We start from the raw sequence: 18,871 nt of genomic DNA on the forward strand, positions 1-18,871 counted from the left end.
TTACAGTATTGCGCTACAGCGCCCCACTGGTTACACCGCGTTATTGCAGGCCCTTCAAATAGGTCGTATGAGATCAAGAGACTATTCGACAACAAAAATATTTGTCGACAATTTTTTATTGTCGACGTTGTCGATAATGTCGACTAATCGTTTCAGCCCTAATCTACAGTAATATAGCGCGAGCTTTGGTGAGAACTAAACAAATATTTAATTACTACAGTAGTAATTTCTCGATAGAAATGATATCAAAATTGAAATATGTTGATCAAAATCGTACATTTATACACAAACTGAGCAGCAAACGCAACCTTCGGACGCCATCTTTATTTTTCTAGCTCAACTGTCACAGAATGGAAAGCACAGGATTGTGGGATATCAAAGGCAGCTAAGGATACATCTATGCTTCCTTCAAAAATCGATCTGAGGAAGGTATCTCATGAGAGAGGAAGTGAAGCTAACATTGGATTCGGACGTGCCTTGATGCCTTACTACCTTGAAATGTGTCCTCGGAAGGCAGCATTTTTCAGTTTTCGGACGCAGCCTCTGTGTACCACGCGTAGCCTACGACGTAGCCTGACATGCACCTCTTCAATGTAACAACGCGGACCGCAAGCGCTGTGATTGGTCTGCTAGAAAACCCTCCCTCAGGTCAAAAACCTGGCGCGGAGGAAATTTGTCCGGCCCAACTACTGGGCCACATCCTTGCTTCAATTCCGGCCCAGTTCTGGCTGGGTCCCTGGCCCAAAACTGGTCCTCACACTGAAAACGGACAAAAACAACTTCCTCTGGCCCAGATGCAGCCCACACCCTGTAAAAAGACTCTTATTTATGGATGTGGCCCAGATCTGGCCAGCACACTGGAAATTGACTTAAATTGTTTTATGTGGCCCAGGTCTGGCCCAGGCACTGTAAAACACATCTGGCTGAGATTCGGCTTGGTCCCCGGGCCAGATGTGGTCCAGAAACTGCTAAATGTAATTCAAGTGAAACACAATCAACCATTTAAAAAGATGAAGACATTTTATTATAAAATTAACAAATACACTATAAGTATTAACAATGAATACACTATAAACATTTATTAACAACATACATTTTAAACCACTAAATACTAAGTTAATTATTTACTGTATATTAAATGGAGAAACAACATCCTTTCTTACACATAAAAAATCTTTTAGCAATAATTTTCAAAAAGCAAAAAGTTAAGTCACCTTCACATAGTGCTTTATAACCTACATTACAGTTTGTTTCAAAGAAGCTTTACAGTGATAAACTGGAAAATAATAATTCAATTATGCAAACAGAATTAAATACTGTAATGGAGCAAAAGACAGTGTGATTGTTCAGCTGAAGTCATTTCAGTGTTGTTTCAGTTCAGTTCAATGAGTTCAATTCAACTATAAAGTAGTTCTGCAGAAAACAGTAATGTCATAATCCAGCTCTGTTGAGTTCTCATCCAATAGTGTCAATGCAGTCAGATCAATATTATTGAAAAGTAGGTGTCCAACTATGCAAGCCAGAGGCGATAGTGACAAGAACCCAAACTCCATCAGATGACAGAATGAAGAAAAAACCCTGGGAGGAACCAGGCTCAGTCGAGGGCCAGTTTTCCTCTGGCCAAACAAATACAGTGTGATTATGATTCAGCTGCATCAGAAGTTAGATTGTGGACTGATATCATTCAGCTTGAGGATCAAACACAGCACAATGGCATATGTAGAGGGAAGAGAAGTTGAAGTGGCTTTGCAGAGGTCTCGTCTGGTTCTCGTGATCTTTGCTGAAGATCTGTGCTGTAGACTGTTGTCGACGAGGTCTTCACAGCGGATCTGTCTCCAGAGCTTGTTTAGTTGTCATGTTCTCTGCTGACATTCAGGGCTGTTGTGGTCATCTCAACCATCTGTTCTGGAAATGAAATGAGACAGACAGACTAATTTTAGCATAAATGTCATTCTTCGTATGATGAAACAAGTATATCGGATGTTGTAGGTAGTGTTTCTGGTTATAGTTTACCTTATTTATGCAACATGACAATCCTAACATTCAACAGGAGATTCGGTCTTTAATATAGATTTAAACAGACAAATTGTGCCTGTCACCTGGGGCCTGATGTATAAACATCGCATACTCACAAAAAAGTACAAATATTTGTAGTGGATGCGCTGCTTTAGAACACTTTTCCTATGGCATGCTGTGTTTTAATGTTTTAACTACAACGACGATTGCTTGGTGCATGATAATTACGCTTTAAATTAAAAGTCAAGCTCTAAATAGCAGAACTCGAAAATATTTTTGCATGAATAATGATCAATGATGCGCACTGTGTCTAAGCAGAGATAGCTTAGCAACATAATGGCATAATGACACTGAAGAAGTCACGCGGTGATCATCCGACGAGTAGCTACTGTACACAGTACTGTACAACCTCTGCTGAACGCAGGTGTGCTACTGGTGTCCTGCACATTTCATAGGTCTTACCAATATTCTGAAAAACGCCATTGTATTTGAAGGCTAGATTTAGAAGGAAACGGTAAGATACGCACGTTTTATTTTTAAAATGTTTGTCAGTGATGTGCTGAGTCGTACAATAATTTACAATGCAAAAATAAGCCTGAATATCTGTTTCAATTAAAAATATATAAACATCCTAAAATATAGGCTATGTTTACTTTCTAGGCAAAAATGCATACATTTGAGAAAGAAAAAAAAAAAAAATACTATTTGGCTACTAGACAACAGTTTAAAATAACTCTTCACTGAAACCATTCTGAACAGTATTTTATACGATTTATTTTTTTCTAAAACAAGAGGAGAGTGAATGATTTTTAGCAATGTAATTTGACGGCATTTATCGTCATATTTTCCTTATGTCTTGTACATTTAAACACAGTGTCACGTGGATGGGAATATGCATGGAAATGATATGCAGGTGAACGTAATGCATAATAAAACTAGGCGTTGTAAGCTCCATATATGGTGATTTCATGGAGGAGACGGGAAAAGATTCATGTATGCACAATCTTCAGCTGACTGGGTTTTATAAAGATAAATTTTGCACAGGTTATAATTTTGAAAATTTGTGAAAATCTGGCTTTTATGCGTACGCACACTTTTAGTATGAAATCTATGGAAAGTTTTATACATGAGGCCCCTGAACAACACTAAGAAGACTTACCATGCATCCGCCCTTTCAATTTGCTGCCAGTTGCAGCCACCTCTTCATGGTCCCCTCATCCTCCATTTCAGCAGGGTTTCTCTGAACTGCAGCTTTGAAATAAAGGAATACATATTGTAAGGTCATTATTAAGTCTTAAGCATTACTTTTCTTTAGCACCTATATATTTGATAAATTGCATCCAGAGTTTATGCATGAGTTTAAAATATCTGTAAAAAAAAAAAAAAAAAAAACCCTCCAAAACAGTGTGTTCAGGTTAAACGTTAGTTTATGACACAAAATCATAGAAATTCCCTTTGCATTAAAATATATTAAGTACTATGATTTTAAACATATTGTATGGGAGATATATATGTTATCAGGGTCAGAAATAAACTTTTCCAGTAAAAGGCATTATTGAGAGGCATTTTTTTTTTCAACATCAAGGAAAGCCATCATTACACTGCAAAGGTTGAACATAAGTGACATCTGACATGGCATTTATGTTTATTGACACAGACTGTTTAAAGCAGCACATGTTCAAGTATTTAGCCTACACAAAATAGCATAATGCCGCCTCATATATATATATATATATATATATATATATATATATATATATATATATATATATATATATATATATATATAAAGGATCTCTGAGGGCGAAGCTGCAATTTTATAACAGAATTATTATTGCTCTTATGTTAACAATTATTAATAGAAAGTTTTTGTGGGGAAAAAGCAAGTTCTTCCACCCGAAACGTTGAGCTTTACGTTAGGCCTATTATATGGCGCCACCGCATACTCCGACTCAATTCAATAATCACTCGTTGGAAAAGATGAATTGACAGACTGATTTTAGTAGACAAAATATAACGTTAACTCGATATTGCATTAGCCAACAGTGCTCCAGAGCTCAGCAGTTGTTCTAAACATGATATTCAAAACTATCACTCTCTGGGACCGAATGGATACGTTATGTTATCATTGCAAACCATTAATTAATCCATTTAAAAACACTAAAGTTAACATTAAATAAATTAAATTGCTTACCGTTTTGCAGCTGATCCTTTCTCTCGATCATGAAATGTTGACTGCAGGATTCTCCTCAGGATTTAACCGCCAAAACTCTTTTTTTTTCAGGCGGCTGAATTCCTTAACTCCAGCAGTGGCCCGCCCGTGACAAACGAACTCGGTCCGAAAACAGATAACGAGCTTTCAGTCGTGATTGGCCCGTTCAGAAAAAGCCGTCTGTCAACCGTACAGTCCACACGGCTCTGGCCCATTATCTTTTCACAGACTCTGAAATTGAGTCGATGTTGGCGCGCTTAAACCTGAATCGGCCCAAAAGTGCTTGATATTTGGGGGCCCGCCTATTACGAAACGAACTCGGGCCGATAGATCTATACCGAGTTATATGGACCTTCCGCGAGTACAACTATTTCAGCCGAGACCGGCCCATAAAGAAAACGCTGTCTGTCAGCCAGATGCGTTGTGTACAGTCGGCAGAGTTATGGCCCATAATCTTTTCATCGACGTCGACAGTGAGCCGACAGTGCCGCTTTTCTGCCGGAATCGGCCCAAAAGTGCTTGCTATCTGGGCTTCGCAGTCCACTTAAGAGGGTCTGTATCTCTTACCATTGGAGAAAGAGTAACGGCTAACTTAATCACGTGTGGCACCTCTCAGCCTATCATGTAATGGCAGTGACGTCAGTCGCAACATTCCCTAGTCTGCCTTCTCTTAAAAAAATACATTTTTATCAAGCTAAAATATACAATAGTTTCCAACGAAAGTATTGTTTAGTGTAAAACATTCTGAAGATTAGCAAACAGGCTGTCGATTAAGTAAATGATTAGCTATTTCCCCACAAAATCTGTTTAATCAGCATAGTGAAGCCTCTCATCCATTGACTTCCATTCAAAAAACAGCCTCTGGTCTCGTTCCCAGCGTACCGCGGGGGGCGGAGCGTTAGCATTAGCCGTTACGCTTTTTTTGGCTAAAGATTGCAGGCTTGCCTTCCAGTGGCTTTGCAGACTACGGCGCAGTAGCTCCAGCGTAGGTCTGACGCGGAAGTATAAATCAGCCTTAATAACTTTAAGTGAATCCGTTTAGATCGAATTATTGCTAGATTTATTTTTTTTTTTGCTATAAATTATGGACATGACATCTGAAGACTAATCCTCATGTTCTCAGTTATTTTGCTTTATTTCCAGATTCAATCATAGGCTTGTTCTTATGCACTAGAGCACTTACGCACTCTTCAAAAACAGTGCTTAAAATCTTTTGACAAACTAAAATATGTAGGCTAAATGACATTTGCATATTTGAAATAAAATATATATATTGTATCTAATGTCAGCTTGGTTATTTTGCTCAAGATAATGATTTATTAAGTCCACATGTCATAAAAACAAGAAACTATTGGTGCGTTCCAAACGGGATAAATCACCCTCCGAAGGGCACTTCGGAGTGAAAATAATCATGGCCGCCATATTGAAGGGTCGTTCCAAACTGAAGTGCTCAACACTGGCCACTTCAAAGGGCCCTTCGGCCCAACTGGTGAACACTTCGGGGCCCCATGATCCTTTGCACAGGGAAGTTGTTTGACGTCACAGAATAGGTACAGGAGGTTAGGAGTTCGATTTGACATAAATGTATATATAGTATTTTTCTATAATACTGTAATATTTATATGAGTTAGATTTTGTACATTATTATGGTCAAAATGACATTGTACTTCAACAAAAATACTTTACAGCTACCTTTATCAGTCCATTCAAACGTTTCAAATACATATACAATATGGTGCGATAAACCTAAATAAATAAACTAACGCTAAACAAAGGGCGCAGCTTGCACAATCTACTCCTCTTTTCCTCTTTTTAATGATTGTCTCGTTAAGATGAAGAGCATTTTTGAAGCAAAAATGAGGCAGCTGCCATCTTAGCAGCGCGTCAACGCACGCCACTCCTGGATAATTGAAAATGGGCAAAGAGGCGGGATGTGGTTGGAACTGAGGTGTCTGGTTGCTGAAACCACGTCCGCGTAGCGCAACGTGATCATGTTAGCAGGCTAAAGAAGCTATCTTAGACACTATCTAAAATATTAATAAAGATGATAAGTTATATCATTTGAAAGTTCTACAGTGTCTTTTTTATGATATAGATGCTCTAGCACCAGTATTTGTAATTTGTGTCATGTGTGCAAATGACAACACGCAAAATCTAAACAGGACTCCATACCTTAGTAATGAAATAGCGATTGCGAGATCAATACAATCCGTCGCACTTGTCCATGAGCATCCATTGAAAAACAAACAGCACTTTTTGTTCACAAAAGCATTAAATCCACGAAATATTGATATATTGTCCATTGTTTGCGTCATATTTCTTCTGAATGATCTGCTCTCCATCATCGTTCTTCAAGAAATTATGCAACCCCAGCAGTGTTTATGTTGTAAAACTGTATATGATCAATGAGATTCTGCTACCTTTTGGAGCCTGTCCTTAAGTGGCCAGTCAATGAATCACAGTTTAAGTCACTTCCGTATTGGCTTCAAGAGAAACTGGGGGAGGTTGCCGCTTGTTCTAACTACAGGTCGAGAGCTGTCATTCCAACCACACAAGTTTGCGATGCAGTTTGCGAATGTTCATTTGAACTATGGTTTCGGGAAACACCAAATCGTTGGACTATGTTAGCAATGACAGAACTTGTGATGTTAGTTGGCTAACAATGCTTTTGGGAAATGCACCCTGTGGTGCGTTTCCCAAATCAAACTATGGTTATAAGTTCCGTCATTACCAATAGAGTTCAATGGGACTTACGACCATAGTTGGCTAAAGATGCTTTCGGGAAACACACCCCTGGGTGGTTGCTAACTGACCCGAACAAATCAAAAGAGACCATTCACAAGTCTCTGTGATATTCAGGGGTCCGTTTCCCAAAAGCATCGTTAGCCAACTAACATCGCAAGTTCCGTCGTTACTTACATAGTTCAACGATTTGGTGTTTCCCGAAACCATCTTTCAAACAAACATTCGCAAACTGCATCGCAAACTTGTGTGGTTGGAACGACAGCTCTCGACCTGTGGTTATTTTTTATTTTTTTTATTTGATAGGGACAGTGTGTGTTAATGGACAGACATGATTGTACATGAATGTAAACACACCGGATTGTAGCCGAAGGCTAATTTCCATCCGTTGTCCTGGGGGCTGGGGTCACAAAGGGCCAATACATGGACAAATACATTTAAAAAACAAACAAACAAAAAAAAAAAAACACACAAAATACACTGCACCATCAAACATTATTGCACATCCTCATATTGCACGATCCACATTATTGCACACACCTCACATTACACACTATTCACATTGCACAATTCACATTATTACACAATCCACTCATTACATTGCACTCATAACTCATTATTATTGTACAAATCATAATTATTGCGTGATCACAATAATGCAGTCAGATCAACCACAAATGCAAATAATGTATAGTTTCTACACATACACATACACTCACACACACACACACACACACACACACACACACACACACACACACACACACACACACACACATACAATCAGCCCATGCATGCAGTTATGTCTCAATAAAAAGTTTAAATAGAAATGTAAATTACTAGAAATGAGTGCAGGTTTGGTTTAACCAGAGCCGATTCTTCATCTGAGCTTTAAAAGAATCATAGGTAGAACTTTCTCTCAGTGCTAGCAGAAGACTATTCCACAGATTCCCACCATGTGGGGTATTGCCAGGTCACCTCTAGTAGTAGCTCGCGTGGTCCTTTCTGAGCTATCTTTATGTTTAATAAAATCATTCAACGGTGGTGGTGCGAGGGAGTGTAGGTCCTTGTAAATCAGACAAGCTCTTTTAAGGTTAATCATGTTGTAAAGATCCAATAATCTATGCTTTTTCAAGATATTGCAGTGATGGTGAGAAATGTTTTTTTTATCAAGTATTTTTGGTTAGAAGCATAGTTTCCTGTTTTTATGACATGTGAACTTGATAAATCGTTATCTTGAGCAAAATAAGCAAGCTGACATCAAGTACAATGTATATCTTTTATTTTGAATATATACAAGTGTCATTTATATATTTTAGTTTGTCAAGAGATTTAAAGCACTGTTTTTGGAGAGTGTGCATGTGCGTACGTGCTCTAGTACGTAAGAACAAGCATTTGATTTAATCTGGAAATAAAGCAAAATAACTGAGGAAAATGAAAATTAGTCCTCTAATGCCATGTCCGTAATTTATAGCAGAAATTCTAGCATTAATTCGATCTCAAACGGATTCATTTAAAGAAGTTATTACTCCACCATCTGCGTGACATCATTCACCAACGTGGTTGAACGACAGGTTTGCGACAATACGGTTTTGGGAAACAGTCGTGACTAGCTAGTTGATTTGTTCAACGATGCATCGTACTATGGTAGTTCAGCAGCGAGTTACATCGTTGTTCGGGAAACGCACCCCTGGTCTCTAGACATTTCTTAAAGTTGCAGTCCGCGATTTTTGGCCCTCTAGCGGTTAATAAACAGAACTGCACGCGTCTTGCGGAAGAACATTGTAGCCGGAGCTACTTTTCTCCGTGTATGTCTATGGCGAGTCACGTAGTTACTGTGATACTCTGCGGCGGGTCCTACCAGTCTGGTCTGAAATAGTCCGAATATAAACACTTATTATAAGTTTACCATAATAATTCTGGGTAAGACAAAAACACAGTTTGGAAAATGGATTCATGTTGTACATTCTCATTATATAATTTTTGTAAAGTTTGAACACAAAAAAGTTGCGACAGCAGCTTTAAATGTAAGCCTATAGGATTTTTCACCTGGTTTATTGTCCAACAGGTGAAATTAAAGTCACAATGCACCTTTTGTCAACAAGCTGCATGGTTTATGTCTGTACAATAATGTACACAAAACCTTACTCTGTTTTGTTTTTTTATTGCACAGACTAAAGTTGTTTTATTTCAACAAAATTTAAATTTTTAGTAGATTGTCTTGACTTTATGATGCTTGTCATGTTTGTCTGCATGGTTGTCAATCACTGATTGACACTGTTCTATTTGTTGTGCAATGTAAAATTTGATTTCGATAGATTTATCTAAAGCAATACACACACCAAGTTCTGTAAAAAATATCTTATTTTATTGCAATGCAACAATTACCATTAAATAATCTGCATAATAAACAAGTTCAACTGATAAATTTCAGAAAGAAATTTGTATTCTTTGTCTATTTCATACAAAATACACAATGTAATTTTCATGTCACGTGATCCTTAAACACTAATTACTGTTAGTTTTACAAACAGTGATGGAAAGTAAAACACAAGCGGTGTTAAATTCCCATAGTCTTGATCAACCAAATGTCTACTTGTAGCTTCTCAGATAAACCAATCTGTGAGGCTGGAATTTCTCTCGACACAGTGGGCATTCGGTCTACAATAAAAGCAACAAGGAAAATTTCTGATCAGAGCTCAGTAATGTTGAACTTTACATGCAAACACACCACAGTATTATGTAACATAGAAGTCTTGCCTTGGTATTGCACCACTCAGTAATGCACTCCCAGCAGAAGAGATGACCACAGGGAGTGCTAGTGGTGTTTCTGCGCTCCTCCAAACACAAGATACAGCGTGAAGAGCGAGATGATGACTCGCTGACCTGACGACTGAAAGGAAAAACAGAGAACATAAATAAATAACATAAATTTATAGTATTATGAAAGCTCCCCTCAAGACTCCATAATGTCAAATTTATTACCACAAAACTATGCCAGAAAAAGAAAAAGAAGTGGTTTAATGACTCGCACAAAAGAACAGGGGGTATTAGGAGCGGAGACTTGGAGCACTACCTGGGGAGAAGGTTTCTGTGCTGTTTCCACTCCTGTCGTGCTCTCTGTCTTTGCTTGAGGTTGTTAAACTGCAGTGTGAGAGTGACGCCCAGCTGTAGAAGGGACAGCGCCCCCAGTAGACGGTAACTGTTACTGATCCTTGGGTCATCGCCAGACGCATTTCCCACTCTTAGCTAAAGAAAACACATTCATAGTTACACAGATTAAACTTTTACACTTCAGGAGTATGATATACACTACCATTCAAATGTCAGTAAGATTCTTTTTTGAATGAAATGAACACTTTTATTCAGCAAGGATACATTAAATTGATAAAAAGTGACAGTAGAGGCATTTACATTGTTACAATAAATACTGTCATTTTAAATTTTCTATATTCATAAAAAGAATGCTGTAAAAAGTACAGAAATGAGATCCACCAAATCATAATTTCTGAACGATTTCTGAAGGATCATGTGACACTGAAGACTGCAGTAATGATGCTGGAAATTCAGTTTTGCATCACAGGAATAAATTACATTTTTAAATATATTCAAACAAAAAAGGTTATTTTAAATTATAATAATATTTTACAATATTACAGTTTTATTGTATTTTTGATAAAATAAAGGCAATACTGACTTTTGAACAGTAGTGCATTTCAGAGTAAAGCAGGATATTCAACAAGATAAAAATGAGTTAGACTTGATTTTGTTGATCATAACTTACAAAAAAAAAAATTACCAATGTATTAGCATGTTTTGGATATGGTTCCATGGTAATACCACAGTATTCTGTGAAGCACCTTGGAGTACCATGTAAATACCATGACATATGGTTATTATTAAATAATATGGTTATTATTAAATAATATGGTTATTATTTATTTAGTACTATAGAATGTATTGAAGTACCATGGTATTATGATCTCTGACAATTTACTAACTATTTTTTTGTAATGGATATAACACAAATCCTCTGCTGTTATCACTGCGCTTCATTAATACAGCATATAGGAACTTATTCCCACAGTACAGATTTTATAATAGTAAAAGAACAAAAACTTACATAACTAACACCTGCAGCTCTTTTACCAATATGGTAAAAGGCTCCACTGATGTAAAAGACAGCCACATGTAGCCTGTACAGAAGAGTGATTCCCTGCTGCAGGGCAAATACAAGCGGAATCAAAGACTTCCTCTGAGACTCAGTCAGCATCCCCACAGCTCTCTGAATCCAGAACCGCACATGTGATAACGGGTTCCAGGTTCTGCTCGTCTGGCGCTGTGAGTTTGCTTCTGTTTCCAACTCATTCTCAACACAGATCAAGATCTTATCCAAAAGATAAGGCACAAATGTGTGGAAGAAGATTAGTGCCGTTCGGCGCATTCGTGAGGGGATTCTTCTCTTGCTAGGGTCCACCTGGATGATGCTGACATATTCCTCACCAAGCGTCTGATATCCTAAACGACAAAAACAGGACTCTGAAATACAACAGATGCTCATTTGACCAACACATCAATAGTGTTGCAATACATGCGAATAGTTTACCAGATAAAGTTGTAAGGACATAGTAGGTCAGATCAGACAGTAATTCAATTTCCTTTCTCCACTGCAGCCAACGTCTGGAACCTCAAGAAAAAAAAAAAAACATTACAAATCTTTGAACAAACAGCTGTATTAAAAAGGGACGTGTCATGGAAAATGGGATTAAAAAAAAAAAAAAAAAAATCAGATTAGGATTACACTCTTGCAGTATGTATACTGTACAAAAGTGCTATTTTAGTATTATTTATATATTGTCATAGTATTTCTATTTAGCTTTATTTCATTACATTTTAGTTTTAGATAAATTAGTCTAATTCTAGTACTTCAATTTAAAATTATTCATTTTAGTTAGTTGCCAAGGCAACTTTTATTTTATTAAAAAAAAGAAAATGACCTTCTCCCAACATTTTAACATTGTAAGACATTCAGATGAATAACAGGCCTCTCTTTCTTGACTTATTTGATCAAAGTGAAAACAGTTCAGATATTTTCACATAAAATGACATTTTTCCAAGATGACAACTAAATGTACTTGAGTGAATTGAGGTCAAGTGCCAAAAACATAAACAATGTAGAACACTAGAACATACTATTTAAAGTGTTTAGTTGCATAATGTGTACTTCACATTTTATTATATATAGTTTATATATATAGTTATATATATTATTTATATATATATATATATATATATATATATATATATATATATATATAGTATCTCACAGAAGTGAGTTCACCCCTCACATTTTTGTAAATATTTTATTATATCTTTTCATGTGACAACACTGAAGAAATGACACTTTGCTACACTGTAAAGTGGTGAGTGTACAGCTTGTAAAACAGTGTAAATTTGCTGCCCCCTCAAAATAACTCAACACACAGCCATTAATGTCTAAACCGCTGGCCACAAAAGTGAGTACACCCCTAAGTAAAAATGTCCAAATTGGGCCCATTTAGCCATTTTCTCTCCCCCAGTGTCATGTGACTCATTAGTGTTACAAGGTCTCAGGTGTGAATGGGGAGTAGGTGTGTTAAATTTGGTGTTATCGCACTCACTCTCTCATACTGGTCACTGGAAGTTCAACATGGCACCTCATGGCAAAGAACTCTCTGAGGATCTGAAAAAAATAATTGTTGCTCTATAGTCTACATAAAGATGGCGTGGGCTATAAGAAGATTGCCAAGACCCTGAAACTGAGCTGCAGCACAGTGGCCAAGACCATACAGTGGTTTAACAGGATAGGTTCCACTCAGAACAGGCCTCGCCATGGTCGACCAAAGAAGTTGAGTGCACATGCTCAGCGTCATATCCAGAGGTTGTGTTTGGGAAACAGACATATGAGCGCTGCCAGCATTGCTGCAGAGGTTGAAGGGGTGGGGGGGGTCAGCCTGTCAGTGTTCAGACCATACGCCACACACTGCATCAAATTGGTCTGCATGGCTGTCGTCCCAGAAGGAAGCCTCTTCTAAAGATGATGCACAAGAAAGCCCGCAAACAGTTTGCTGAAGACAAGCAGACTAAGGACAATGGATTACTGGAACCATGGTGATGAGAGCAAGATAAACTTATTTGGTTCAGATAGTGTCAAGCGTTTGTGGTGGCAACCAGGTGAGGAGTACAAAGACAAGTGTGTCTTGCCTACAGTCAAGCATGGTGGTGGGAATGTCATGGTCTGGGCTGCATGAGTGCTGCACTGGGGAGCTACAGTTCATTGAGGGAACCATGAATGAGCCCCCTCCCTTCGGAGACTGGGCCACAGGGCAGTATTCCAACATGATAACGACACCAAACACACCTCCAAGACGATCACTGCCTTGCTAAAGAAGCTGAGGGTAAAGGTGATGGACTGGCCAAGCATGTCTCCAGACCTAAACTCTATTGAGCATCTGTGGGGCATCCTCAAACGGAAGGTGGAGGAGCGCAAGGTCTCTAACATCCACCAGCTCTGTGATGTCGTTGTGGAGGAGTTGAAGAGGACTCCTGTGGCAACCTGTGAAGCTCTGGTGAAAATAATGGTGGCCACACAAAATATTGACACTTTGGGCCCAATTTGGACATTTTCACTTAGGGGTGTACTCATTTTGTGGCCAGCGGTTTAGACATTAATGGCTGTGTGTTATTTTGAGGAGACAGCAAATTTACATTGTTATACAAGCTGTACACTCACTACTTTACATTGCAGCAAAGTGTAATTTCTTCAGTGTTGTCACATGAAAAGATATAATAAAATATTTACAAAAATGTGAGGGGTGTACTCACTTCTGTGAGATACTGTATAATATGAGAGACAGAGCCGTGCAATATTCTCCCAGTATCAGCACAGGTACTGTTTTACCGTTTGTATCACTCTGCTTGCCGCGACTGTCATGGCGGTTGAGCAAATTTACCATATTATTTTTTATAAATACTACTGTTGTTATGTCACGAAATGTAGTTTAGAGAGTGTTTTAGGCGAGAATGTAGTTATTTAGACCTCAAATATGTGACTCATAAACATCGCGCCTACTTTACTATTTGTTGAAGCTTTCGCAGATGTGAGCTCCAGGCCGTCAGCGGCCATTCAGTGCTCATTATCTGCAGAAAACAGCTTCATCGCGGCCAGTCCCTCAGGTATTTGCCGCTGGCTCTTATGTAGATAGTGGTTAAAAATATAATTAATTTGGGGTGTATCAAAAGGGCAATATATATACATATATGTACATACATACATACATACATACACATACATATACTTATACATATATATAATAGTGTATACTGCACACTAAGCTAGTACTTCATTTTGATCAGCCTATACTGACAAAGCTGGCCTTTTATGGTCATGATTACTATGTCACACCTACATCATATTAGCATATGACCGCCCAAAATTATGTTATTCTAGAATGTCTAAAAACTAACTTATAAAGTAAATATGCAAGACATGTTGATTTGTCTAAGTAATCTTAGGTGAGAATAAATTAAAATATAAAAGTATAGAATGCACACTTTTAAAATCCCAAATTTGAATCCCAAATTCATGCATTTAGAGTGCTTGAGAGTGATTTACCAGCAAAGGTGTGGACGAGCTCATTGGCGTTGTTTGTCAGGTTGTTCTGGTAGTACTCATCCTTCTGACACGAGCGGATCAGCTGCGGCTGGTTCGCAGGAACTAGAGGCATTGCTCAGTTCGGAACACTTTAAAGAGATCCTTAGAGGATGTGTTTATATATCAGTTTATATATCTCATTTTACAAATAAAAAAACACGATGATCTACTACGTTTATGGTTCTATTTACTGGTCTAGGTCACTCACTGTACATCATGCTTCTAAACGCTTCCGTGTTTAGTCATGTGATGCTCACACGAGCACTCCATTGGTCGGTAGTTAACAGACGCTTTGCTGATTTGCGATCAGTTTTGCGGTTTGCAGTCTACAACAGCAAAATCGCCTAACTGAGATATAGTTCATCACCAGATAGTAAAGACGCAAACGAATAAATTGAATCGATGTTTTTGGAAAATTATTTAATATGACTTAGCGTTCGAACAAGGAGGACATCTTCTGGTTGCATATAGCTTAAATACATTGAACATCCCATCTGAAAACACATCAGAAACTGTGTAGAATTTGAAGACATACGTGAGTCTTCCATTTTCCAATTCCATTTAGTCTATTTTTTATGTATCCATTATATGTTTTATTTATTTCTTTTAAAATAGAGTTTATATATGTAATTCCTGCACTAATAAAAAAGTGTATGGAAATGAAAGTCAACTGTTTATTTGATTGGGTTTTAAGGTATTATTATAGCCTAGTAACATTATTTATTCCTAGATCCTCCATTAAAAAAAAAAGAAAAAAGATCACTATAAATATCAACAAAATCTTGCCTATCCATGAAATCTGAACTCACTTGAGGTAAATTAAATATATAATATATAATTATTAAATATATAATTCTGTCCCATACCTTCAACACAGTTGCCCCGACTGAACAGGAATAATTCTATTAGCATAATATAGCATAGGCTACTATGCAGTAAACACTATATAGGCCAATTGCATTTTTTATCATTATTATTATTATTATTATTTAATAACGCTAATCATTAATAGTTTAGAATTATTTCTCATTACGTTACATATTAATTCAGTGAATATTATTTGCATCATTCTTCTGTATCTGCTTTCATTTGCTCTCTCTATTTAGCTGTTCACAAGTCAGCTCCTTTTACAAGGTTGTAAAACCTGTTTCTTTATTACTCTAATGTGCTTAGATCAATCCGAACCATTAAAATTCAAAACACATACTCTAAACAACTTTATTCAGCTCTTTCCTAAGGCTGATCACGAAATCCATATTAAGGTCAGATTGCAGTCATGTAGAAGGCTGTTTACTCACAGTGGCAGTCAAGGAAGCACACTATTGTTTACACTTGAGCAAGGGATGGCTTTCTTTCTCATTGAGACTCCCATGTGATTTCTTGCAGGCAGAGGCGAGGTTGCACAGAGGGCAGTTGAGGAGACCTGGTCGTGGATGGAGCAGCAATAGAGTCGTCTGAGGTAGGATGCTATGAATCACCGAATTAAGAGTTTGCTTGGTAAATTCATATGCATAGTGATACTAGGTTTTTATTAGGAATGCACAGGAATGTTGTAGAAGCAGAGAACTCACTTTAGTTTTCAGTTTTTCAGTCTGGCCTTGCAACTGGATCTATGAAGGTACTGCAGGGAACTGATATACTTAATTGTACTGAATGTGAACTAGTAGTAGGCCTATACTTCAAATCTTTAAAAAAAAGAAAAAAAGTACTTACTTGCAGATATAGTATAATATTAATTAAATAAAAGGCCTTAAAGCGGAACTCAGTAAGATTTGCAAAGCTCCCCCTACAGGGTCCTTCAGTGAATCACACTGTTGTAAATACTCCAAGCGCAGCTCTGGACTACAACGACTACAACGCTCACCAGCGCAGTAGTTTTGCAAATACAGTACAAGAAATCTCGATGGAGGTGGGTAATTTTCGAAATTGTCTTATAAAGTCATAATGTATACATTGTTTTTGAATTACCGTAAAGCATTTTGTCACTCTCACGTGAACGTGAACACGAGGCGAGATTGTGTCGGGTCGGCGCAGCTTAACTTGCAAGTGCTGTTTTTTGGCGTAGACGTGCCAGAGGGGGTTAGTGCTCGCCTCAAACACACCACTACAAGTCAGTTAACCATCGTAAGGACTTAGAAAACTATTTATGAAGGTAAAAAAAGTTACTTAGTTGCGCTTTAAATAAAATACTTAAGTGTACTTACATAAGAGAGAACTTCCATTATTTTTTAACACACTTAAGTGCACTTTTTAAAAGTACACTTATTTTGATGTGTCAACTACTAAAGCACATATAAATTACTTGATATAATTTTAACTGTAGTGTGTTAATATTACATTTTAAGTTATTATATTTTAAATGTACTGAATTGTAACTTCATTAAAAATTTGTAATTACAAATATTTAAATACATGATGATATAGTTTCAGTAGAAATTGCATTTAAGTATATTTTAGTTTACCATAAATGGTTGTCAATACATTTGGCAGTACATATTTATATATAACCTACTCCCACATATATAAACATATTTCAAAGACAACTGAAGAAAATATAAAATTAATTATGAGGACATATTTAAGTTCTGCTTAAAAAGCACTCTAAAGTTCAGCTTATAAATGTAAACTATAATACATTTTCATTTAATTGCAATTTGATTATGTGGCCAAAAACATTACATTCAGTTCAGTTAAGTATAATCTTTTAAAGTATATTGTTTCATTATAATATTGATTATTTTAAAGTCTTCTTCTTCTTCTTGAATCATATAGGCCTGGTTTCACAGACAGGGCTTAGACTAAACCAGGACTAGGCCTTAGTTCAATTAGAATATTTAAGCAGCTTTTATAAAAATGCCTTAGATGGAAACATTACTGGTGTGCATTTTGAGACAAAACAATGGCTCTGACATATTTTAAGATATATCAGTACAAGTTATAGGGGTGTGACGAGACCAGTATCTCACGAGACGAGACGAGACTCGAGATTGAGTTCACGAGACGAGACAAGATGGCGAAATACATGACTAGAAAAAATATTCTGCAGGTGTATTTGAAATGTTTTAACTAATCATTTTGTAATGAATGTCAATTCAGTTCTACTTTCTGAGACTGAATTATCATATGCAGTAAAAGACAACAATACTCAAGTAATGTTAAAGGTTTTGCCACTAACTCAACTGACTGACTTCTCTTCTGTATGATTTCAGTCTCTTCAGATCTTACTGTACATGAATTATGAGCTTCTACAGCTTTTGACCTCCTAACTGAACTCCTCTCCACAATCTGATCACAGAAATAAAAACAGTATAAATAAAAATTGTAACACTTTACAATAAGGTCTCATTTATTAACATTAATGTATTAACCAACATCAACTAACAACAAGCAATATATTTGCTACAGTATTTATTAATCTTTGTTAGTTGATAAAAATAGTCATTCATTGTTAGTTCATGATAGTTCACAGTGCATTAACTAATGTTAACAAATGAAACCTTATTGTTTGTACTAGTAAATAATAAGAAGAGAAAACTGTTATTCATTTTTATGGTAACACTTTACAATAAGTGCAACCATAATCGCACTCTCTCAATATTCAAAGATCAAATAAGACCACATTTTTCTTTGATACAGAGCTGAGAGATGGTTACAACTACACTGCCCAGCCTAAAATAGCTTTCATATTGAGAGATAACTTATCTGTATTCATCAGTGAGCCGCTTTCAAAATGCGGGGTATTGAAATCACGTTTGAATGCGCGCGCGCGTTTACTTTCACTTTTAAACGGTCGCGCGTACTCTGTAAATATGGAGCGGCGGCGACCGTTATCCAACTGAATTAAATGTTTTTTTTTTATTTAAATACAAAGCAAAAAGACAGTGGAGGCAAAATGTAAACGTAGCGGTGGCATATTCTTTCCTAATCATCCTAACACTCTGTCATGGCAACATCACGAGACTACTTTTCGCCTCGACGAGAAATCTCGTCACAGTTTAGTCTCGAGAGATCTCGTGCCACGAGATCTCGTCACACCCCTAACAAGTTACTTTCAGATAAAACAGCTCAAACATGCATTTTAGTCTAAAACTTCAACCTGATATTATAGATAAATGATTTGATTCAGGTACTACCTATGCTATGATAATAGGTGGAATAAAAAGTAGTGCTGCTTTGCAGCTCTACTCAAGTTCTTACGGGGTCTAGTA

The 18,871-nt window shown here is 37.0% G+C and overlaps 2 protein-coding genes and 1 long non-coding RNA gene across 6 annotated transcripts in view; 1 reads left to right on the forward strand and 2 right to left on the reverse strand.

Moving 5' to 3' along the window:
* Positions 1-1,005: 1,005 nt before the first annotated feature.
* On the reverse strand, positions 1,006-4,822 carry LOC125280670. Its single transcript, XR_007187687.1, has 3 exons — positions 4,211-4,822; positions 3,176-3,267; positions 1,006-1,905 (listed from the first exon to the last, which is right to left on the reverse strand). It is a non-coding gene; the product is annotated as an uncharacterized LOC125280670 (long non-coding RNA).
* A 4,494-nt stretch (positions 4,823-9,316) lies between these two features.
* pex10 (peroxisomal biogenesis factor 10) lies at positions 9,317-14,897 on the reverse strand. The gene is made up of 6 exons (XM_048210758.1): positions 14,625-14,897; positions 11,577-11,657; positions 11,094-11,488; positions 10,047-10,219; positions 9,731-9,863; positions 9,317-9,631 (listed from the first exon to the last, which is right to left on the reverse strand). Exons 1-6 carry the CDS (start codon positions 14,734-14,736, stop codon positions 9,563-9,565), a joined length of 963 nt encoding a protein of 320 aa, XP_048066715.1. The 5' UTR covers positions 14,737-14,897; the 3' UTR covers positions 9,317-9,562.
* Positions 14,898-15,051: 154 nt separating this feature from the next.
* Positions 15,052-18,871, forward strand: part of plch2a (phospholipase C, eta 2a) — a 168,263-nt gene continuing 164,443 nt past the window's right edge. For all 4 annotated transcript variants that reach the window (XM_048210744.1, XM_048210745.1, XM_048210746.1 and 1 more), the window contains exons 1-2: positions 15,052-15,198; positions 16,050-16,122. The gene's annotated coding sequence lies outside the window, so the exon portion shown is untranslated. The remainder of the gene's footprint in view (positions 15,199-16,049; positions 16,123-18,871) is intronic.

This window comes from Megalobrama amblycephala, linkage group LG12 (genome assembly GCF_018812025.1).
Source record: "Megalobrama amblycephala isolate DHTTF-2021 linkage group LG12, ASM1881202v1, whole genome shotgun sequence".
Lineage (NCBI taxonomy): Eukaryota > Metazoa > Chordata > Actinopteri > Cypriniformes > Xenocyprididae > Megalobrama > Megalobrama amblycephala.